General features: G+C 44.1%; 1 protein-coding gene across 1 annotated transcript in view; it reads right to left on the reverse strand.

Moving 5' to 3' along the window:
* Positions 1-24398, reverse strand: part of SNX9 (sorting nexin 9) — a 111460-nt gene extending 87062 nt beyond the window's left edge. Inside the window, exons 1-2 of the mRNA XM_014590626.2 lie at positions 24329-24398; positions 5100-5186 (exon numbers count right to left, since the gene is read on the reverse strand). Coding sequence (XP_014446112.1) covers positions 5100-5177 — 78 coding nt within the window. The 5' untranslated portion in view covers positions 5178-5186; positions 24329-24398. The remainder of the gene's footprint in view (positions 1-5099; positions 5187-24328) is intronic.
* Positions 24399-25528: the final 1130 nt, after the last annotated feature.

Here is a 25528-nt window from a genome sequence, read left to right on the forward strand (position 1 = left end):
CCAGATATCGATATTCTCTTAGTCATTTCAAGCCACAACTTTGCCACTTTCGAACCACAAGAGCAACTTGAAGGTAGTGCTTTACAAAAAAGGTAAATATTTGATTTTGAAAAATGAGGTAGACAATAGAATATATATATATTTTTTAAATTTTTAGTTGTTTTGTCATAGGGCATGTGCACTTGCCGGAGAGGAGAGACACGGAGAGAGAGGGAAAGTGAGAAATCACCCCCCAGGGGAGATGACCATTCCACAATCCTTTCTCCTCCCTCCTCCTCTTGTGATTTTTAGCACACATGCCCACGTGCCCAGTGTGATTTTCAACCCACTGGGTCCAGGAATCAAACCACAGTTGGCTATGTGGGAGTCCAGTGCCTTAACCGCTGTACCACCTGCTGGCCCCGACAAAAGAACATTTAATCTCTCCTGGATTAGAAATGGAACCTATTTACTTATATATACCCAACATAATTTTCAAAATTACTACGTATATTGGGTCATTGGGAAAATCATGACACATTTTTGCATAGAAAACATAGAAAAATACATCATGCCTTTCCTGATGATCTAATACTTTTTTTTTCTTTTTTTTAAGGGAGTTTTTTTTTTTTTTTTTTTTTTTAATTTTTTGTGTGTGTTTCAGTCCTTATCTCTAGGAGTTCTGTTAGAGACAGAGAGACAGAAAGCAAAAAATCCCTCCCCAAGGTAATGGCCACACCACAATCCCACCTCCTCCATTCTCCTCTTGGGACTTCAGGCATGCACGCACATGCACCTAGTGTGGGTTTTAGCTGCCAGGTCTGGGACTTGAACCATAGTCGACTACATGGGAGTCCAATGATGTAACCATTACACCATCTGCTGGTCACAACCTAGTGCTTTCTCTATCTAGTAATTTTTGTGTGTGACAAAGATACATAAAACAAAGTACTCTCATTGCTAAGAAACTACCATCACCTCTGCCATGTCTTCTCCCTCCTTGATTCTGTGCTGCCCCCTCCCCTACGCTCTCCTGCCTCTTGGTGGGACATACCTGCATTCCTACTCCCATCTCCAGGCCCCTTCTAGATTTGCTCACTTTTTCCTTTTTTTTTTTTTTAAATTGCCAGAGAGTGTATGTGCTCATTGAGGGGAGAAAGCATCCCCAATGGGGTATGGTCACACCACAATCCTTTTTCCTCCATTTCTGCATCCGGCTACGATTTGGGGTGCACATGCACACACACGGCATGTTTTTTCAAGCCACCCAGGCTGAGGCTTAAAGCACAGCTGGCCATGTGAGATCTAGCTCCCTTCCCCACTGGGCTATGGGGCTGGCCTGATCTGTTTATGCTTAAAGATGGCCAGAGAGTTACCCAGCTCCAGTCCAATCTCTGGCTCAGATCCCAGTTTTTAGCTGATGAAAAGCTACAGGGCAGGGTCAACTATTTATTACTGCGTCCACTCAACTAATCCTTCCTGCATTTTCTCATCCCTCCGTCAGGTACAAAGGCCATTCACCTCAGTGACCGCTGACCATTCTCACCAATAGCTACTTAGCCAACAAGTCCTATGGGTCTGACTCTCCATGCCTCTTGTATCCACCTTCTTTAAACTCCTATTGCTGCCAGCCCACGTCACGTCGCTACAGTCCAAACACGCCACACATTTGACACACTCTGCTAGATCAATTTCCTCAAGCGGCAGATTTCACATGTCACTACAACAATATCAACAGTAAAGCCCCAAACGGAAGCCCTGGCAGGAATCCACTGCTTACCAAAGGAGACGAGAGTCTCCAGCCTGGCCACAGGTGCTGTCTGACCTGGCTCTACGAGCCAGTGTTCCTAGCCTGTGTCCTGCTGGAGTTCACACACCCTGAACTGCAGGGCCACTTGGTTGCATGTAATGATCCTGGGCACAGAAGGGAAAGCAGAGGCTTCCAAGGCCAAACATGTGGCTCTGACGCCTTGTTCTGCCACTTCAAGGAGGATGATCTTGGGCAAGTCACTTCAACTCTCTGAATCTCATTAGCCTCACTTGTAAAACAGAAATAAAAACACCTCCCTCTCAGAGTTCACAGGGAAATACGTGGAAGACTATACGCATCACACTCAAGGAAACACCTAGCTGTCAACAAGGGAGCTGACTAGACACTTTCAAGTCTCTGCATCTCTGATCTGACTGTTCTGTCTGGGCTTTCTTTCCATTTCTGTCTGATGAAACCCCATCCACACTTTAACATCTACCGCGTCATAGCTCATCTTCTGACTAAAGCCTGTTCTGATGGAAACACAAACGTGAATAGGCTCCACCTCTGCTGAACTGCCGACAACTTGTCCAAATTTTGATACTTTCTTTGTATATGGCCTGAGCTTCTCCCTTACATCACCGCTTCCTACAGAGAAGAGCAAAAGACCTGCTCTATCTTCATGCTACTCCTCAGAACACCTAATACATACGCTCATCTGCGGCAGGTGCCAGTAAAACGTTACTGATGAAAAAGTTCTGGATGAATCTTAAGCCTACAATGCTTTCATTTTAAAGAATAAGAGGAAAATGAATAAATGTATTTTAAAATACATACTCCCAGAGAATAAAACTAGGAAATGTGAAATAAATTAATAAAACCAATGGTTACAGAAAATGTGATCTTCTGTATGACTGTCAAAACCTGGGATTGAGGGCATCTAATATTGCTTGCTGACACTCGCACACCATGCACTGCTTAAAAACAGGGATGTGTCCTGAGAAGCTGGACGTTGGGTGCTTTGGTCATTATGGGAACATCACAGGATGGACTTACACAACCTAAATGGTGCAGCCAGCTCCTGCTCCACTCTAGACCAAACGGCACAGTCTCATCTGATGAGCTCATCATTGTATGTGTTCTGTCTATCACCAAAACATCGGTATGTGCAAGGATTTACTCCAGCGAGTTGTTAGGCTACAAGAAAATGTTCGACAAGGTCTATGTGGCTATATTAGGCTAATGGACTATTTGACAACATTAAGGAATTATTAATTTTGTCAGGTGAGATAAAATAGTATTATCATTATGTCTAAAAAACAAACCTGTTTCTTAGAGACACATAGTGACATATTCATGGATGAAATGATACAATGGCATTTACTTCAAAATAAGCAAGTGTTACAGGGGAGGGAAGCTGGAGAACAGCTGGGCATACGGGTGACACAGACGGCCATGGGCTGATAATCATGAAGGTGGATGACGAGATGGTGGGTACGAAGGTGTTCATTAATACCCTTTCTCCTGGGACCAGCAGATGGGTAATGGTTATGTTGCTTGACTCCCACATATCCAACAATGGTTCAAGTCCCAGACCCAGGGGCTTAAAACTCAAGCCAGGCACATGTGTGTGATTTAGGAGAAAAAGGAAACTGAATATATATTTTTAGAATACATACTCCCAGAGAATAAAACTAGGAAATGTGAAATGAATTAATAAAATGGTTGTGTGTGCCCAAGATCCTGAAAGAAGAATGGAGAAGGTTTTATGGCCTGGCCATCCCCATGGATGGGTGATTTCTCACTTTCTGTCTCTCTCTCTCTGTCTCTCCAGAGAGCATATGTGCCCTATAGCAAAAATCACTCTTAAAAAAAAATACTATCTCCTTTGGGAAGAAAATTTATAAAACTAAAAAAAAAAAAAAAATTTTGTAAGAGAGATTTTTGCTACAGGACACGTGTGCTCACCAGAGGGACAGAGAGGCAGAAAGCAAGAAACCACACCCCATTCTCCCCCATTCTCCTTTTGGGATTTTGGGCATGCATGCACACGCGCCCAGCTTGAGTTTTAAGCCACCAGGTCCAGGACTCAAACCACAGTCAACTAAGTGGGAGTCCAGTGATGCGACCATTACACACCAACTGCGGGACTCAGGAGAAGAGGTGGAGAACAGGGGTTGGTGACAACAGGTTAAAGTTTTGCTAAGCTTAGAACTACAAGACTAATTCTCCATATCTGCTTTTGTTCCTTCTCAGCCTTGAATGAAGTACTAGTACGTGAGATAATGTTTCTTAAAACTATTCCAAGTGAGATTCAACTCAAAATTTGCTATATACTTTAAAGGTCACAATAGTTACATACAAAAAAGGGACAATCACACATATCGCGGCAAATATCACACAAGTAATGGCAAAAACTGTAACAGGTTCAGGCTAAGGTGATTTGAAAATTAATATTATGATTGCCTTTGAGCTTCCTGGCAACCAAGATCATAAAAGAAGTTCAATGGTCTAAAAGATTTTACTTTATGAAAGAAAACCTGCCAAATCTTAAAGAGAAAGAACCTGAGGAAAAAAGTCGCAGGGAAGTTTATCAGAGACAGCTGTAACATCCCTAATTATATAAGCAGAGCTACATCTATGTATGGGGGGGAGAGGTGAAGCACTTGGTGTATGTGTCTGTATGTGTAAATGTATATGCATACATGTTTAAGTATGGTTTGGTGAAGATGCAGAAATGCTAGTTATATAGTTGTTTCTTATTCCAATAAAAGCTGAAGCAATAAATTAAAATCTAGAAAAGGTAACTCTCTTGGGAGCAAAGCTAATACAGCCTAAGTATATACTGCTTTCTGGCAATCTAATCTGATTTCAGGATAAGCTTAGAAAAGCAATTGCAGCAATCAATAAGCTAAGACATTTAGGAAGATTAGCACCGTCTGCTGTTCGCTCTCGAGACTGGGTATCGCCGTGCCAGGAGAAAGCATGCTCAACTACAGAACATCTATAGGGTGCCTGAAGGTTATACGAGTAATAAAGAGAAAATGATAAATGAACATACTGAAAAGATACAGAGCCGGCCCATGGCATGGTGAAGGCACCTGGACCCCATGGCCAACAGTGCCGTGTGAGTCCTGAACCCAGCAGATGGAAAAACATGCCAAGTGTGTAGACGTGCATGCCCAAAATCCCGAAAGAAGGGAGAAATGGAGAAAGGACTGCAGTGTGACCATCCCTCCCCCGTCCCACCCCCCAGGGAAGGGGTGCTTTCTCACTTTCCCATTCTCGGTTTCTCTCTGGTGAGCAATTGAGCCCTCTGGCAAAATTTAAAAAACAAAAACAACAACAGATATAAGCACAGTTCTCTTACCGGATTTGTAATTGTGATGATTTCTCCTTCATTAACCGTCAGTTCATTATTTCCAGGTTCTGCAGCAAAATCATACATAACCCGAGCCTATTGGGAGTGGAGAGCAAAGAGTAAGTTACAAATGTCAACGAAACCATGAAAAAGCCGCACGACCTTCACCGTTTACTTTGTGAACACCTGGTACGAGCATGGCAGTGGCTGTGGTTGCTTCGGGGAAAAGAGCAGACATGTCACCAAAATGACTCACCAGCTCTAGTGTCAGGAAGGACAGCGATGGCAGCGATGGCCCCTTTCTGCTTTGGAAGCGGGGAAGGTTTCTGGCAGCTGCTCGTGCTGCGTTTAGAGATCAGCCCGACAAAAATTCCAAATGCACCCATTTCACTGAGAAACAAATAAAGCAAGCCCTTCCTTTCAGGAGGTAAGGGGTGGGAACACAGATACTGTTCATTCTGGAAACGCCTGCTCTCAGGACCTGAAGATACCCCCCACACACACACAGATACACACACACACACACACACACACACACACAGATACACACACACACACGCACACGCAGATCCACACACCTTTAGGAGAACCCCTTGCTATTAAAACTCTACTCCTGGGACCAGCAGTTAGCGTAATGGCTATGTCGCTGGACTCCCACGTAGTCGACCGCGGGTCGCGTCCCGGACCCGGTGGCTTAAAACTCACGCCGGGCGTGTGTGCGTGTGTGCCTAGGATCCTGAGAGGAGAATGGAGGAGAAGGGATTGCGGCGTGACCATCCCCCTTGGGGGGGTGATTTCTCGCTTTCTGTCTCTATGTCTGTCTCTATGTCTGTCTCTGTCTGTCTGGCGAGCACACGTGCCCTATAGCGAAAACCTCTCCAAAAAAAGAAGAAAAAAAAAAACAACAACAACAAAAAACTCTACTCCTTATCTACAGTCAGCCACTAGAACCACAATACAGCCCAGCCACATTAACTCAGAAATGAAAGGTACAGGTACGTTCTTGTACTATAAAACTTCCTTTTGTATTGACTTACACAGGGCTGCATGGGCTGCTCAGGCTACGTGGGCAGTCATGATAGTCAAGCGTTTCCCTGAAATGAAATCTTCATTTCAAATGAAACATACTAAAGGGAAGCTGTTCTGGTTGGCGCAAGAAAGGGCCACTCTTTCAGCCTCTTCCTTGAGAGGATCTTTGAGATAGCAATACGGAAAGTGGATTCCTTGGAAGACTGCTATACGGGTACTCCGAGAGAGAGCGCCCCTGTTTAAAATATACACACACATATATAACATACTTCATATATAGATTTATAGTAAATAAACACATTTTAAAATCCATTTCAAATTCTAAGTAACTGTCTTTCATAGCCTATCTTCCAGAAGTTCCACCTGATAAGCGGAGGTCACATGTGCGTAGGAAACACATGGTATATTTTAAAACCACTACTCCTAAGAGGCAAACGTGAGGCTGTCGACAAGGCTAGTCAAAGGACTGGCGGAGCTGCACTCGCTGGACGAAGCTCTACTGCACACCCACCACGTGGAGGACCCTGCTTGGTCCTTTGGGCACTTCTGCCCTTTCTCTGTATTCGCTTAATGGTGCCTGGAATTTTTAAACCAGGATTAGGGATTCACATTGTTTCCTGATAAAAAGACTAGGGACAAAAACTACAATAACATTTTGAAATATACTGAAAATTACAGGATACTACAGGACCAAGCAGGTAGTATAAGATGTTATTTATAGCATCTAAATGGTGGGCTTATAGGGTTTGATGGAAAATGATTCCAAGTTTTCTACATGTCTGAACTTTTTCCTAATAAAACTGTGGAAAGAAATAATGGTAGTGTAGAGACTTGGTTAAGAAATGTCAGTTCCCAGAACCAGCTGTTAGCGTAATGGCTATGTCGCTGGACTCCCATGTAGCTGACTGCGGTTCGAGTCCCAGACCCAGTGGTTTAAACTCACACTGGGTGCGTGTGTGCCCGAGATTTCGAGAGGAGAATGGAGGAGAAGGGATTGCGGCATGGCCATTCCCCTGGGGGGTGATTTCTCGCTTTCTGTCTCTCTGTCTTTTTGGCGAGTGCACACGCCCTATAGCAAAACAAAACAAAACAAAAAACTTCTCAAAAAAAAAAAAGAAAAAGAAATATCAGTTCCTTCTCTTGTGAACCATGAGAAGTGGGAGGCTGGGAAGGGGACCCAGGGACAGACTGCAGGCAGAGCAAGCTTTGTCGGAACCACTGTCTTCCTTAGGCCACTGTGAAGGACGAAGGAATGAGGCTGCAGTATTTTCCTCGCCCAGCTGCTGAAGTAGATAGAACTCCGAGTGTCATGTCATGGGGGATTTTTTTAAAAAAGCATGTCACATCAACTTCAATCCTTCCTGCAATTCGGGCAGCTAGGAGATAAAAGCGTGAAGCTACTGGGCTGGACAGAGGAGGGAACCCCTGGAGAGGAGCCTGGTGTGCTAGCCCAGAGCCTCGCTGGTGGTGTGTGGAACCTGCTATTTTGTTGTTGTTACTTAAGAATCGTGCCTAACTTTTTAAAAAAATCCAGCAAAGTCCAATCGTCTCCAGATATAGAATACCTAAGCTTCTTGTGTACTAAACTTGCTAGTGACATAGAATATGAAATAAATCAGAAGTTTTTAAATGGAAACTCCCCTGTACATTTAAATATTAATGAACATTCATTTACTGCTATGGTCTGAATACCGTTTCCTTCCAAACTCAAGAACACACTTAATCTTCAATGCAGCAGAAGTGGGGCTACAGGTGTTGGGTCATGAGGGTCCGCCCTTGTGAAGGTATTAATGTTGCTAGCAAAGGGCCCCGGGAGTGGGTGTGCACGCTCTTCTGCCCTCCTGCCACAGAAAGACACAACTCTCTCCTCCAGAGGATAAGCATTCAAGGCACCATCTTGGAAAGAGAGGAGGACCCTAACCTGCCCAAGACTTGATCTTGAACTTTCCAGCTTCCAGAACTGAGAGGGAGTAATATCTCTGTTCTTCATAAATTATCCAGTCTCGGGTATTCTGTTACAGCAGCACAGAGCTAGGGCACTTAAGGAAAAATGTTCATAAACATCACAGTTTAAGATACTGAATTGACTTTTATTTCTATTAGAGATGTTTCTTATTAATTAGAATAATTTTTGCAAACAAAAGGATTTAACAAGCACCTCTCCAAATGTGCACAACATGTTAATAAAAAGAGCAAAACGGTAAGATTCTGCCCAGGGAAGACCAAGCTTAGGTAGACGAGAGCCTGGTGCTGTTCCCACCGCCTGCCTCTTTCTCTTCCCTACCCTTGCACTTGGCTTCCACTTGTTCCCTCACCTTCTCTCTTAATCACTCCCCCACGTTCTTCCTCTTGTCCGCCACTGACAGTATCCAAACAGAGTCACGGACCTCAACCCCAATCGCTAATTTTTTAATGTGGCCTTTAAAGAAAAAGTCCATTTCTCTATATTGCCTTTTCCGATGCCAGCTATTCTTTAAGAAATGACTTCTCAAGTAATCTTTAAGAGCTAAAATTTCATACAGTCCCTGGTCAGTAGGTATCTTTATATTCCAAGACACTGTCAGCCACAATTACTCTCTTCAACAGCAATTGTGAAAAGTCTTACAGATAAGGTGAGTGGCTGGTAGACATCAGTCTTACTTATCTGCTCTATACTAATCTATTTATTAGTAAAATAAACATTAGCAGACTCAACTCTCAAGCATTCTAGACACTCAGTTGAGTGCTGACCACACACCTGTGCTGGGTGTATCATCCAGCACCCTCAATGTGTTTCTTTTTCTGAGCAGAGAGAGAAGTAAACATTCATTTTTTGTGACCGAAGTCATACATGTCGGTTATTCTGTCAGATTCACGTCCCTTCCATTTGAAAATTGTTCCTGCCCTGTTCCAAGTGATCGGTTAGACTATAACCCAAACAGGGGTGATGAGAACTTTCTCAGTTTGTTGACATGAGTGCTTGAGAGAGAGTCCTTCCCTCTGGTACGGTTGTCCATGGCTAACTAGTAGCGGTATGGAGAGCGTCTGAAAAATGAAGTCAATGCAGAGCGGAATGGCCAAGAGAAATCACATCCCGATGAGATCATTTGAAAGATAAACCTCACACTATTTTTCCCTGGAAGATTTCTCAGTTCCAGGATCCAATGTATCTTCTTTTGTAGTTAAACCAATGTGAATTCAGATTCTGTCACTTCTCAGCCAAGAGTCCAAATTAATACAAACGAATAATCCCAAACCAAAGGATTCAATAAGGAAACACTCTAAATATAGAAAAACACTGGATATAATCAGAACACTGATTATAATATAACACTGAATAGGGAACAGAAGATGCCGTAATGGTTATGTTGCTGGACTCCCACGTAGTTGACCATGGTTCAAGTCCTAGACTTAAAATTCACACCAGGTGTGTGTGTTGAGCACCCAGAATCCCAAGAGGAGAATGGAGGAGAAAGGATTACAACATGGCTGTCCCCCATGGGAAGTGATTTCTCGCTGGCAAGCACATGTGCCCTGTAGGAAAAAAAAAATCTCTCTCTCTCTCTCTATATATATATATATACACACACATATATAAAATACATATATATAATATGTATAAATGTATATATATATATATATATATATACACACACACACACACATATAGTCCTACATTTTTTAGTATGCAAAAAAAAAAAAATCTAAAAACCAGATCCTAAAATGAGGCACATAAAAAGTTCAAAATAATAAAAAGCCAAAACGACAACACAAACCTGGCAATAAAGAGAGTTGATGTGGAAATTAAAAAGCAGAAGTCAAAGCCAGGCCCAGTCACGTGGCACAGGCCACAGGGCTCTACTGCACAACACCTCCAGACACACAGGCCCGAGTATGGACCCCAGGTTGACCTGAACATGCTGAGCATGCCAGGAGCGCCATGGTCCTCTCTGGCTGGGAGGCTAAGTGAGAACAGAACATGGCAAGACCCTGTTAAGGGACCTCTCTGTGTCTTTCTGCCTGCCTCTCTTCAGGGAGGAAGGGAGAGAACGCAGATGCCAACCCCAGACCTTTGCTTCTTTGGTTTCATACAAATTACAATTAAATCTTGTTAAATTAAAAAAAAAAATTTTTGAGAGGTTTTTGCTACAGGGCGTGTGCGCTCGCCAGAAAGACAGAGAGACAGAGAGACAGAAAGAGAGAAATCACCCCCTAGCAGGGATGGCCATGCTGCAATCCCTTCTCCTCCATTCTCCTCTCTGGATCCTCGGCATGCAAACACACATGCCTGGCATGAGTTTAAGCCACTGGGTACAGGACTCGAACTGCAGTTGACTACATGGGAGTCCAGCAACACAGCCATTACGCCAACGGCTGTCCCTAAATCTTGTTAAAAAGTCATAAATCCTCAGCAATGTTGCTCTTTCATCTTTAAAACAGAGAAGCTTAATTAAAAAGTAAAATATATAAATCTTCAGAAATTCAATTAAAATATCCATTACTAATTTGACATTCTTGAGAACTGAAGTTTTACATGTAAGTGATTTTTTTCCTTTTTAAAATTTTTGCTAGGGACCAGCAGTTGGCATAATGGCTATGTTGCTGGACTCCCACGTAGTCGACCACAGTTCGAGTCCGGACCCAGTGGCTTAAACTCACACTGGGTGCGTGTGCGTCCATGCCCACGATCCCAAGATGAGAACGGAGGAGGGATTGCGGCGTGGCCATCTCTCCTGAGAGGTGATCTCTCCCTTTCTATCTCTCTGTCTCTCTCTGCCTTTCTGGTAATCACACGTGTCTTATAGCAAAAACCTCTCAAAAAATTTGTTTTTTTTTTGCTAGAGGGAGCATGCACTCACCTGGAAGAGAGAGAAAGTGAGGGAGAAATCCACGGGAGACAGTCACATCACAGTCTGTTCTCCTCCATTTCCCCCTCACTTTGGGATTTGGGGCACCCACACATGTGCCCAGCACAGAGTCAGAACTTGCATTGGCTTAAGCACATATGCCGTATCAGGACAGTGCAGGTGGCCATGTGTAACACATCTTTTCTGTTTTGTTTTTTGTGTGTGTGTGTTGTTTTTTTTAAGAGGAATTTTTGCTATAGGGCATGTGCGTTTACTGGAGAGACAGAGAGACAGAGAGATAGAAAGCGAGAAATCGCCCCCCAGGGGGATGGCCACGCCGCAATCCCTTCTCCTCCATTCTCCTCTTGGGATTTTTTTTTTTTTTTGAGAGGTTTTTGCTATAGGGCATGTGCGTTTACTGGAGAGACAGAGAGACAGAGAGATAGAAAGCGAGAAATCGCCCCCCAGGGGGATGGCCACGCCGCAATCCCTTCTCCTCCATTCTCCTCTTGGGATTTTTTTTTTTTTTTGAGAGGTTTTTGCTATAGGGCATGTGCGTTTACTGGAGAGACAGAGAGACAGAGAGATAGAAAGCGAGAAATCGCCCCCCAGGGGGATGGCCACGCCGCAATCCCTAAGCACGCATGCACACATGCCCGGCCTGAGTTTTAAGCACGAGTTTTAAGGTCTGGGACTCAAACTGTGGTCAACTATGTGAGTCCAGTGATGTAACCATTACACCATCTGCTAGTCCCTTGAAATCAAGCTGTCTTAAAGACCATGTCACCACTGGCCCATGTACATGATATTTCTATGTAACCTGCTTACCTCTTTAAACAGGAAGTTTAAAGTTTACAATATCATACGTGTTTAACACCTTCCTCAATCTCATCTTTATCTGTCAAGATCACCAAAAGAAACCGAATGTTCCTTCCTTAATAGGCCCTGAGAGCATTATGGGTTTTACTATTAATATACGTAGATGTATTTGTCCCTATTCTAAATGGCTAGGGCTCACATGCTTTTCCACTCATCAGTACACGTTCTGTTACTGTGAACCAAATGTGGACTCTTTTAATTATCGATACAAAATTTCATCTTGTTAAATTCAACCCCTGTTAAGTTTTCTGATTTCCGAAGCCATCATCCAATTAGTCCTTATCTTTCTCTACTAGGAGTATCAGAAAGCCTGTGAAGAGGCTTTCTAGAGCCCCGCCTGCATCATGATTAACAGTAGTGGAATACGGGAGGCGGGGTGGCAGAGAAGACAGCTCACAGATAAGGAACTCTAAGGGGAGACCAGCAGATGACGTGATGGTTACATCGCTGGACTCCCACGTAAACTGTGGTCTGAGTTCTGGATCAAGTGGCTTAAAACTCATGCCGGGCACATGTGCGTGCGTGCGTGCCCAAATTCCTGAGAGGAGAATCGACTGCAGCATGGCCACCCCCACCCCCCCGCCGGGGGTGATTTCTCGCTGTCTCTCTCTCTCCCTGGTGAGCACACATGCCCTATAGCAAAAATCTACCTAAATAAAAAAGAAACTCTAAGGGACATAAATCAATTAATCATCATGTTTTGGGAAAGGAAATGAAGTGTGTTCCTTAAATGTTCACAAGCAATTTCTTTAATAATCCACTCAAGAATATAGACAAGATGATAGAGTTTGGTTAAGTTTTCGTTTTAACAACTGTTGTTCTAGTAAAAGATCTTTTCCAAACAAAGACTAAGTAAAAAAACATCGGAAACAGCCACTAAGAATGGCTGCAAATTTAATTTCTCATATGCGAAGCTTTCAAGAATAACAGTGAACTGATCTGTTCTTTAAAAATGTTTTTTCCTAAAATGGGTTGGTATCTGTTACACTGAAATATGATGTAGGAACTATTGGTCAATTAAATGAGAAGTCTGGGAAATTTTCACATCAAACAGAAATTTAAATACAAATTCACTGAATAGAAATGTAAATTACAATGAAATATATAGAATAATCTGAAATCCTAGTATAACGACAATTATAAATCCTGAAGGAGGAAAAGCAAGTTGAAACGTTTTGAAAGCAGCCACACTGTACCACCCACTGCACCCTCCTCTCTGCCTAGTGCATGCACGGTCCTGGGAAGTGCTCAGAGCACAGGAAATCCTCTGACCTAGGCCAGGCTGACCACAGGGCTGGAGATGAGGATGATTTTCTGCCCAAACTCACCCAGACCGAAGCTTCTATCTCCAGCAAACACAGGAACAATCAAAGTCCGTTGAACAGTTACTAGATGTGGTGGCTTCAAACTGGCCAGACACAACACAATTACCAAGTGACATGCCAAGAGACACTTCTGACGTCCACAGGTGACTGCCTGTTCTACCCACCACTTCATAATTAAACACACATGTCTAATTAACGTTTTTATTTTCTAAGGCATGACAAAAATGGCTACATCACATGAAACACTTTGCTTTGGGTACTTTAGCTCAGGGGTTAGTTTCCTTTTTCTGTAAAGGGCCATAGAGGAAATGTACAGTCTCTGCTGCTGCCATGCAAAACCGGCCACAAACAATATGTAAACAAGTGGGTGTGGCTGCATTCCAACAAAACTCTATACAAAGAACAGGTGGGAGCAGGGCTGAGTCTGCAGGACATCATTGGCTCACCCCTGTAATATGCCTGGGAGCAAAATAACCATATGGAAATCCCTTGCTTTAATAGAAAAGGTAAGTTATAAAGGAAGGACTAGCTGTGATTCATATCACAAACGGTAGTTGTTCCCGATACATAAACAACATCCACAACTCAAGAAAAGGCAACCTAACAGCAAAATAGGCACAGAAACAAAAACTCATGGAAAAATACAAATGCCATTACATAGATGAGAGAATGCCCTTGCTAACGAAAGACGGTAGATGGTGCCAGATTTTCCTCAATTAGACTCTTACCATTTAAACCTCTACCAGTAAAAATGAAGGGTCTCCATGGCTTCACAGAATAGATCACCCAACCTCTGCAAGGACTGCTACCCAATACAGTTTTTTTCCCTTTTTTTTTTTTTTTTTTTTTGAGAGGTTTTTGCTATAGGGCGCATGTGCTCGCCAGACAGAGAGAAACAGAGAGAGACAAAGAGACTGAAAGTGAGAAATCACTCCTGGGGGGATGGTCACGCCGCAATCCCTTCTCCTCCATTCTCCTCTTGGGATCTTGGGCACACACGCACACGCTCCTGGCTGAGCTTTAAGCCACTGGGTCCAGGATGCAAACCGTGGTCAAATACATGGGAGTCCCAGTGACATAGCCATTATACTAACTGCTGGTCCCTCCAATACAGTTTTAAAACAGTTACCCTTTGACCAGAAATCTTATTTCAGGAATCTATTCCCTAGATGCACCTATGCACCCAAGTACAATGTTTTTTACTGCAGCCCTGTGTTCAATACCAATAGCCTGGAGAGAGCCCAAGTGCAGAATGAGTTAAATAAACCATGCACATTATCACAATGGAACACGATGTGGCAACAAAAGAATGAGAATAATCCCATGTCCAGATATGGAACAAACATAGCCATGTGAGAAAGGCAAGTTGCAGAACAGGGCACACAGAAGCCAGGAACCTGCACAGCAGTAATGCAGTTGAACCTACGTGGGGAAGGTCCTGGGTTCATGTCCCAGGACCCCCTGAGCATGTCCCGCATGTGCACACGAGCCAGTGTCCTTGATCCAGGCTGGCTGAGAACAGGCTGGCTTGTGCATGAGGACCCTGGGCTAGGGTGCCGTCTCTATGCCTGCCTTTCTCTTTCATAGGGAGAAGAATAATCATATTTGCGGGTATGTCCATAAAAAGCACTAAATAAAAGAAATTCATTTTAAATTGGTTACTGATAAATAAAAACAAATTACTTTTAAATTGGTTATCTAGGGAGATGGAAAAGATCAGGAATGGAGGTAAATTTCTTGGTTTATTCATGTCATAGTTGTGTACATGTATTACCAAAGAATTCTAAATTAAAATGGGGTTTGGGATGGACAGCATTTACAGTAACAGCGAAAGAGAAACTATTTAGAAATAAACTTTTGAAATGTGAAAGATTTATCTGGAAAAACCTTCAAAGCATTCCTGAAAGACACAGAAAACTGAGAAAATGTGGAGTCTGGTAGACTGTAAAAACAGCCACAAGTAATCCTTCCACCCTGTGTGAATAGCCCTCTGCCATATGACTCTGCCCCCCGGCCACAGAGACTCTGGACTTGCCCACGTGCTTCTTTGGCCAACAGCAACAGCAGACACGATGTGAGCAAAGGCGTGAAGCGCACTGTGCACTGGGCTTTACCAGGATCACCTCTGCGACCACTGAACCGCGTGTGTTAACCTCTGCAGATGAGAAACCACATGAAAACAGGCCCCAGCCATCCTGGCTGTCCAAGAAGAGACCGTCTCGTGTGGGTGAGAACACCAAGATCACCACCTTCAGCCAGGCTTTCTAGACCACAAAAACTCACAGCCAAAACCACGGAACTACAAGAAATAATTTGTTGTTTTAAATTAGTAAATTTTGGGGGTGGTTTGTTATGTAACAAAAGCTGATTCATACAAAGAATCTCCCCATCTTTTTAGATGAGAAGCCCCAATATCATCAAGACATACTAACAACTCTCCCTTCATTATTTCTAGTAAGAATATGAATGGGATTTTTTTTCCTGAAACAGGGAAAACTGATCCTGTAATTCACTTGGACATAAATAAACAAAAATGCCCCCCCCATTTTTTTTCCACCAAAACTAAAACAAAAGCAAAAAAACAACAGTGGAAAAGCAGAAAGTCTACAACTAGCCCCAAAGACAAAGAGAAATGTAATATGATAAGGGTGGCATCTTACTGTTTTTGAATAAATGAGCTGCTATTTTGAAGAAAATAAAATTGGATCCCTACCCCATGCTTCGTATCAAAATAAAGTATAAAATTTACATTAAAGACATTTTTTAAAAAAGGCCAACCTCAGGACCAGCAGTTGGCGTAATGGCTATGTCGCTGAACTCCCATGTAGTCGACCGCAGTTTGAGTCCTGGACCCAGGGGCTTAACCTCATGCCAGGCACGTGAACGTGCATGCCCAAGATCTTGAGAGGAAAATGGAGAAGGGATTGCAGTGTGGCTAACCCCCCCCCCCCGGGGGGGGGGGTAATTTCTCACTTTCAGTCTCTCTGTCTTTCTGGTGAGCGCATGTGCCCTATGGCAAAAACCTCTCTGAAAAAAAAAAAAAGGCCAACCTCGCCTCACTTGGTAACATCCTAAACTGCAGCACTGGAAGACATGTGGCCAACTGGGGGTTCAGATCCCTGGTCTGTCGACCTCAAACACGCAGGGCACATGTGCAGGCTAGATCCTGACCAGCTGAAGGGCTGGGGGCGGCAGATAGGGCTTCTCTTTCTCTTTCCCACCTGCTGTGTGCATGTGCATGTACTCCTTACCATGGATAAAATAAGCAAACTTTAAAAAGAAAAGGTCATCACATACTTGTAACATGAAGCTATTACCTGGTGAAAATAGTTAAAAACACAATATGCTGTCAAGTACCTCTGCCTAGGATGCTTGAAATCACTGAAAACACCAGAATCTATGAGAAAATGCTTTCAAACATTTTAACAAAGCACAAAACATAGCTGGGCCTGGTGTGTACACCTGAGGTCCCAGTTATTCAAGAGGATCATGATACAGCATAACAGTCTTTAGAACAAACCAACCATGAAATACTCCCAAGTTTAACTCAAAAGCTGTTCAGAAGGCTAACAGAATCCAGCATTAAAGGCCACATAAGTGGTTAAATCAACTCTTGAATTCTAATTCTAAGACTATTAATTTCACCATATAGAAATGTAGATATAAATATACTGTCACAACAATAAGAACATAATGAAATCTAAAGTGTTTCTCTTCCTTGGCCACACAGTATAAGGACTAATGGTTTTGAAAATATCCCTCAAAACACGCATATGACACATGCATTTGTGCTTGCACATACACACACAGAATTATTCAAAATAGATAAATACAGAGAGACAATGAAACCATGGTGTCTTAGTCTATTACTACACAGCTAACAGAAATATCTGAGGTTGTCTGAATTATGCATAAAGAAATGAGGTTTATTTGACTCACAATTCCAGTGAATGCAAAGTCTTCGGGGGTCAAACTGGCATATGTCAGCTACGTCACAACACAGCTGGCAAAAGAGAGGATAATGGGTGTGTGCTAAGTGGAATTTGGGGGCAGCCATCTTCATAACAACCAGCTCTTAGAGACCAGCCCCTTCTCCTGAGGACTAGAATTCAACCGCTCACAGGCAGCATTCATTCATTGATGAGGCCAGTGCCACGAGGATCCAATCACCATGCACTGCTCCTCACTACCTTCCAGCACCGTTACACTGGGGACCAAATTCCAAAGCATGAATCTCTGAGGTTTGACAAACCATTATCAAAACATAACACAAAGTATATGTCCTCTTCTAGATTTTGGTATGTGTGGCGTGTGTGTGTGTGTGTGTGTGTGTGTGTGTTAAAGAGAGAGAAAGATGTCTCAAGTAGTCTTGTTGTGTGGCAATCCTTCTGCCTTGGCCTTCTGAGTCACTGCGACTGTAAGTGTGCATCATCATGCCCAGCTCTTGACAGCGGGCCAGGAATCAAATCTGGACCTTACATGTGGCCTCAGCATGCAAGCAGCAGCAACCATGTTGTGCTACTACAGCTAGATCTCTACATTTCATTTTTAGGACAATCTTAGGACTCTTCCTAGCAGCATATCTACATTACTATTATTATTTTAACTTGCTAAAGGCAAGTGCACTCACAGGGTGGAGAGGGGAGAAAGAGGGAGGGAAAGTGAGAAAGCAACCCCCAGGGTGGATGACAACACCACAATCCCTTCTCCACTCTCTTCTTCGGATTGCACACACTCCAAGACTCAAACCCTGTACACAGCCACATAGGATCCAAAGGCCTTAACCACTATGCCACCTGGTTGGCATTTTCCCTTAGTCTTTATCACAGTTACAAGGTTAGCTAATCCTCTGTTCAACCTCCAGGGTGAAGCACTTTGAAACTTACTTAGCTGTCACTAAGAAAATAACCTCACTCCCAGCCACAAATAAAGAGCTTCATTGTTCCTCCTAATTGTAAGACTACAAGCTCATTGTGCAGAAAAAATGCTGAAAAGCAACCTATACCCAGTTCCAACCCCAGAGACAGCCATGGAAGCATCATCCCTCCCAGGAACAGCGCTCACTTCCCACCCCCACCAGCACGCATATTAACAACCTACTGGTTTCTCCCCAAAAGGGGGAGGAAATGTAATTATTGGCAACCTAGGGATTCTGATCTGTCTTTGGAGCTAGACACACAGGTTCAAATCCCCACTCCACTACTGTACCAGCCTTGAAAACTTGGCCAAACTCCTTAGTGTCCTGGTCTCAAATTCCTCAAGAATAAGATAAGGATAACAACACGTGCCTCGTGACACCAAGGAGAAGTGAGGTCATAAAAATAAAGCACACAGCCTAGTGACTAGCACAAAGGGCCCAGTAATGTTCACTGTCATGACCTTTGATATATTTGTTTTTACGTTATTATTTAACAGGATATACCTTCTGTGTGTGCTAAAAAGTGTGGTGTAACTCCTCCCCCTTTCCAGCCCACCAAGGGATCTGGAGCTGCCTTGGGGCTCAAGGAAAGTGGCGAGGCTGATGCCCACTAGAGTCCACTGCTCTGCTAAGACTGCAAGGGAACCAGACCTCTGCCTCCTCCCCCCAAGCTCCCTGAACATGGTCAACCAGACCCCTACATCCCCCCAGCAAGGGTCAGCCAAAGCCTGTCAAGTCAGACCCCAGTCACTGTCAGGTAGTTTCCCACTGCGGACTCGCTGTACAGCCCCGAGGAGGGGAAACTCCTAATTTGCTCCAGCCAAGGCAGGAAGAGCTTCGCCCAGGCTTAATACACCCTGCTAGGAAGCGAGGGGTCCTGGGGAGTGCCTTTTATAAAAAGGCAGGCCCTCTTTAAAGGGGACAATCATCCGACACACACTCCTGTCCGTGAAGATGCACCCCAGGGGCTTCGTGGACAGTCCATGGAGGGTGTGTGCGGGCAGAAGGCCCAGCAATGCTGACGACGGTCCGCAGGGAGCCCCTCGCCCGCAATCATTTGAAAACATACTAGACTAATAAAAACTGAGTAAGGAGATCAATTTTCAACTGACGTAAAGCAATAATTTTTCTGTAAACAATAAGTTGATAAAGAGATATAATTCAGGGAACATTCCCAACAGCAACAGAAAGCAAAATACAAAACAGAAGAGATAACCAAAAGCATGAAGAACCTTTGAAAGAAAACCGTGTCAGTAAATCACACCATGCTTCTAAGAAAACTGTAGGACACTAAGAAGATGTGTCTATAAATATACTATGGTTCATTTAAAATTCCAAGGTTGTTTTTTCTTTTTCTCTTTCTTTGGAGAGATTTTTGCTATAGGGCATGTGCGCTCGCCAGAAAGACAGAGAGAGGCAGAGAGACAGAAAGCGAGAAATCACCCCCTGGGGGGATGGTCACGCCGCAATCCCTTCTCCTCCATTCTCCTCTCAGGATCTTGGGCACGCACGCACAGGCACCCGGCGTGAGTTTAAGCCACCGAGTCCGGGACTCGAACTGTGATCGACTACATGGGAGTCCAGTGACACAGCCATTATGCTAACTGCTGGTCCCAAAATTCCAAGGTATTTTTGACAGAAATTACAACGAACCTGCCCAAACGAACCCTGTTCACTTGAAAAAGGTGAGCTGCAATGTGCCAGGACTTGAGAAATACCGACTGGCAAGACTTAATTATTACTTTTTTAGCACTTTAAAGCCACAAATGATAAATCAGTGGCCAGGGACCATATGTCAAGGTTTTCAACACTTTCATCCAGCTCTTTAATACAAACGTTACATGGTTTCCAAAATGGTACAAATACCTTAAAATACTTATTTTCTCCATGAGACTGAACCTCTCTCAAACTAAACTCTCCCATAAAATAAATTCCTATTTTAGTAGTTTGTCCCTTCTGCCTTAGGCTAATGATCTCTGGTAAGTACCAGTTAGACCTTTACTGCACTAACTACTGTTTTTCACTGAGTACTTCAACAATTCCATTTCAGAACAAAAAAGTGCATTACCTCATGAAAGTTCAGAGAAACAGTCCTCACAGAGGAGTCTATCAAAATATTCTCTGTACACTCAGTGCTTTAAGCTCCTCGCAGGGACTGAAATTTCCCCTACGTTCATATATAATGCAATAATAAACTGTGTGTACTTAGTATTTAATTACATTGAATGAAATCAGACTTTCGAAAGTAGACAGACTTAGCTTTGGAAAAGGACAATCAGACACTGGCTTTATCCTGCTTCCACTTTAAAGGACTTGGACATGAAACAAAACACCCGAAACACCAACCTTCAGGCAGTGGGCAACAGCTTACACAGGGCAGTACCCTGGAGAAGGGAGGGAACTGCCCCAGCTTACAGCTGGGAGAGTTTTCTGGGTGCGGGGCAGGGAGCAGAAACCTAGGAGTCAAGTCAGTCTCTGCCCTGAGGACTCAAGGACGACAGAGGAGGCCCAGAAGTCTTGCCCGTGGGGTGAAGTGTGGGAGAGGAAAGAGCCGCACAGGGTGTGCTGGAGCTCAGCAGAGTGACCTTCAGCTGGGAAGTGACGGGATACATGCAAGACAACTCCCGAGGATGGAGAAAGAACACCAGCAGGGGCAGGCAGCCACGGTGGGCGACCTGTGACGCATCCCGGACACCATCCCGGACACGGAGCAGAGTATTCAGACAGTCCTGCCTCAGCAGGGGACCGCAGGGAGGCTGCTCCACGGCACCTCACACAACTTAAAAGCAAGCAACGAAAGGATCGACTCATTTCCAAGTAACGTAACTGCAGTCCAGGACACGGGTCAAGAATGGTTTGAAAAGAGCGTGACTGGGGCCAGCAGGTGGCATGGTGGTTAAGGGTGCCAGACTCCCACATGGCTGACTGCAGATCAAGTCCTGGACCTGGCAGCTTGCTCTCTCTCTCCCTCCTCTTTCTCTCTGTCTGTCTCTGCTCGAAATGGGAAAATAATGATAATAAATAATTCTTTTTTTTTTTCTTTGAGAGGTTTTTGCTATAGGGAGTATGTACTCGCCAGACAGACAGAAAGAGAGACAGAGAGACAGAAAGCAAGAAATCACCCTCCCCCCCAGGGGGGATGGCCATGCTGCAATCCCTTCTCCATTATCCTCTCAGGATCTTGGGCATGCAGGCACATGCACCTGGTGGGAGATGGACTCCATGGGAGTCCAGCAATGTAGCCATTACGCCATCTGCTGGTCCCATAAATAAACTGACCTAGAAATATCTACTAATCCAATCATCAGTGATAAGAACAATCTCAAACAGTAAATTAGTTATTATAATTAATACACATTAAACATTAATGCTAAATAAATTAAACATGAATACAGAATGAAACAAGAACAAAGTAAATCTATAGTGATGTACAAAGTACCCAAGGTATATTTTAAATGATAAAAGTATGTTACAGAACAAAAGCATGATCCCATTTATTAAAATGTATATGCCTGTGTGTAAACGTATTTTCAAAAGAAACATCTGGAAGGATACTTACACGATAATTAAAAATTATGCTGATGTTGGTCAAGGAAGGCAAAAAGGGCTAGATACTTTATATTTTTGTTTTCTTTTCCTTTACTGTGAGCATATGTGTCATTTGGGTAACTTTAATTTATTCACTTGAAAGAGAATATTTTACATACTCAAGTAACGAAAGCTGAGTGTTAGCTTTTAAGCAAAATTTACTATTTGACAATCTACTGAATAACTATAATAAAACTACAAGTTTCTTAGAAACAATTACTTAGGAATAGGTTGCTCAAATTTGTTGTTTTTCTAAATCATAAAAGGAAGTTATTTATTTAATATCTGAATCATAATTGATATTTACAACATGATTATAGGCAAAATAATGAGACTGGGGCCAGCAGGTAGCACAGTGGTTAAGGTGCTGGACTCCTACAAGGCCAACTATGGTTCGAGTTACAGACCTGGCGGCTTGAAAACCACACCGGGCACCTGAATCCCAGGAGAATGGATTGTGATGTGGCCATCCTCCTGGGGGTGATTTCTCACTTTTTCTCTCACTCTCTGCCTCATTCCTACAAGCACACCTACTTTATAGCAAAAACCTAGGAAAAATTAAAAAATTTTAAAAATGAGACTGAAGAATAGAAATGCAACCAAGCGTGCACACACCCTACTGTTGTGTTATGAGACAGCTCTGGAGGCACCAGCGGCCCTTGCTGACCAGCGCCGTGTGACTGCAGACTCCAGCTAAGTGGAGTCCAGTACAATGTGATGCCAAGAATGGGCATCGGAGGCCAGGGCAGCCAGGCGACGTGTGGCAAAGTCACAGCGTCGTCAATTCTGAGGATCATGAGCTGTTTCGATGTTTGGTGATTCAGACATGTCACCATTTCAAACTAATTTCCACTAACTACTTTGAATGATTACAGTTTTATGGTATTTTTAAAATTGAGACAGACTTCTGTAAACAGCTGAAGTCAGAGCAAAGAAATGGCTGGCAGGAACACGAACCGGCACAGCCATGGAGACAGTCTGGCAGGTCCTCAGGAAGGTACACAGAATCGCCACGCGAGCCGGCAAGTCCACGCCTAGGTATATACCCCCAAAAAATCGAAGGAAGAAACCCCAGACACTTTTTCACAAACGTTTATAGCAGCATTATTCGTAATAGTCAAAAGGTGGAAGCAACCCAACTTCCCACGGACACATGAATGGATTAACAAAAGGAATGGAATATAACTCAGCCATAAGAGGAATGAAATTCTGATACATGGTACAACACGGACAAACCCTGGCCACATATGCTAACCAAAATACGCCAGACATGAAACGGCGCATGTTTTATTATTCCACTCAGGGGAGATACCGGAACAGGCAAAGTCACAGGGATGGAAAACAAAAGAGGAGGGAGATGAGTTATTGTTTAATAACAGTATAGCGCTTCTATATGGGATGACGAAAAGGTCAAGAAATAGAGAGGAGATGAGATACTGTGGATGTACTTAATGTCACTAAATTATACGAAGGGTCTTCAAAAAGTTTGTGGAAAATACATATTACAAACTATCCCTGGATTTCACGTTTTTTTCTGCCAAAATAAACCTATACTTTGAATCTGTCTCCACTAACTTTTTGAAGTCCCCTCTTATACTTAAAAATGATTAGAATGGTAAATTTTGAATGTTACCATACTTTACCACGGTTTAAAAACACCAATAACACACAAACAAATTATGTACAACTAGAAAAGCAAGGACCCTGCCCTGACTGCTCTTCCCCTCCTACAGAAGGAGTCCACGTCGCCGACTGGGGCACTCCCAGGCCACCGGGCCACCGGGCCACCCACCGCAGAACTGCAGGGTGAAGCCGCAGAGACAGAGTGCTCTCAGAAGTGGCCTGCAGAGGCTTTGGGGAAGTCAAGTATTTAATAGTCACCAAGCACTTCAAAGCCATGAGCTTAGACTGAAAACCACCGTCAAACTCTGCTTTAGGGCACTCTCGGGGATGACAGGCAAGCACATGACCCTGACTCCAACCCTGAGGAAAAACAACACAGAAGGAAAAGTGGGGGCAGGCCAAGAGAACTCCCGCAGGAACCTAAGGTAATCTGCATGTGACCCCACCCAGCCCCGCCAGGACCAGGACCGGGACCAGAACCATGCAGTTACACTGGCTTCCCACTCCATGTTCACAAACTCCTCGCCTGTCCCTCCCTGCCCGCTAGCACTGAGATGACTGTCTATTACATCTTCAAAGAGAAACAGCTCCCTCCATCTTTACACCACTGCTTCTCTCTCTCTCTCTCTAAGAATCATTTATTTACTATCATAATTTTTCAATATTGACGAGAGAGAGAGAGAGAGAGAGAGAGAGCAAGCGAGCACAGGCTACCAGGTCTGAAACTCGAACAGTGATGGGCCATTAAAGCCCAGCTCCTTTAACCACCACACCACCTGCTGACCCTGATCACTGCATCCTCTTAATCTCAAGGAATCCACATTTCAAGAAAGGCTGTCTTCACGTTCACATCTGCCTCATTTGAGACTCACTCTTCAACCCACACTGGTCACACCCACATCACGCCACAGCAGGGACCTTCTCTCTGATAAGTCCTAGGGGCCCTGCAAGCCCTCGCCTCACCTGACTGCACTGGACGCTGCTGCCCCTCTGCCTGCTGCAGACATGCCCTCCCTCGTCCCTCTCCTGGCTTCCTGCCTGCCTGCCTACCTTTTCTTTTTCTCCATCCTCGGGTTCTTGCTGGAGCCAAGCTCCCTTATCACTGTTCTGTGCCCAGGTCCTCGGCTCATCTGACTCTGCCCATTCCCGCGTGAATCCACCCTGACAACGTCACAGGCCATCTTCACACTGACGAATCCTGGCTCTGTTTCTCAACAAGTCCAGGTCTTTTCTCTTGACTTCTGGACTGGTAAATAAGATGGCTATTGGATACGCACGTGCCGAAGTCCACACTGCACTGCGCGGAGAGGCCTTCGTCAGCTTGCCACCTGAAGCTCTGCTTCCTCGCCAGCGTCCTCTAGCACTCCAGATGGCCCCACCTACCCCTCGCCCAAAAAGGGACCTATGGTTCTTCTTTTTTTTTTAATTTTTAAAAAAAATTATTTATTTATTCATTCATTCACTTACTTTTTCCTATATGGTGTATGTGGTTGCCAGAGAGAGAAAACGAGAAAGCATCCCTCTGGAGGAGACATTCCCCTACCTCCTGCAACCCCTTTTCCTCCATTCTGCCCGTGGGATTTGGGGCACACACATGGCCTGGTATGTTTTCAAGCTGCCAGGTCTGGAACTGGAGCCACAGTTGGCTGTGTGGGAATCCACCTTAACTACCACACCAGCTGGGCCCCCAACAGTTATTCTTGATATCGTCTCTCACTCGTTTCACATCTAAGAGAGGCCTGAGAAATCTTCCTGAACACTCTCAGAATCTGCTCACTGCTCTCCATCCCATGTGTGAGCTCCCAAGTCCAAGTCCTCACCAACTCTTGTCATTTACTTCAAAAGCTCCTCCAGCCTTCCCCCTCTGCCAGGCCTCACTCTAGTTCATCCTTCAAGAGAAGGATCTTTCTCCATGCAAACTGAGTATGCCATTCCTGATTAACACCCCCTCTGTGCTGCCCACAGCCCTGACAATGACGTCTAGGCCCAATGCCTGGGCACAGCAGATGCTCCACTGACGGGGCCATGCAGACAACACAAGCTGGTAAAGAGGCTGCCTCCCTTGTCTAAAAGGCAAGGCCTGGACTGGGAAGAAACCGTGAGGCAAGGCCTGGTTTACGAGCCCTCCCTTGTGTCATTGTACTGGCCGGTACTCAGTTTCTCTGCCATGAGCTTTACTGACGGTACCCCATAAGGGCAAAATAACACCCCCAGCCTTACTATAATTTTTACAATAATCCTGAAGGAATG

The sequence above is a fragment of the Tupaia chinensis genome, unplaced genomic scaffold, assembly GCF_000334495.1.
Source record: "Tupaia chinensis unplaced genomic scaffold, TupChi_1.0 Scaffold000468_1, whole genome shotgun sequence".
In the NCBI taxonomy this organism is placed as follows: domain Eukaryota; kingdom Metazoa; phylum Chordata; class Mammalia; order Scandentia; family Tupaiidae; genus Tupaia; species Tupaia belangeri.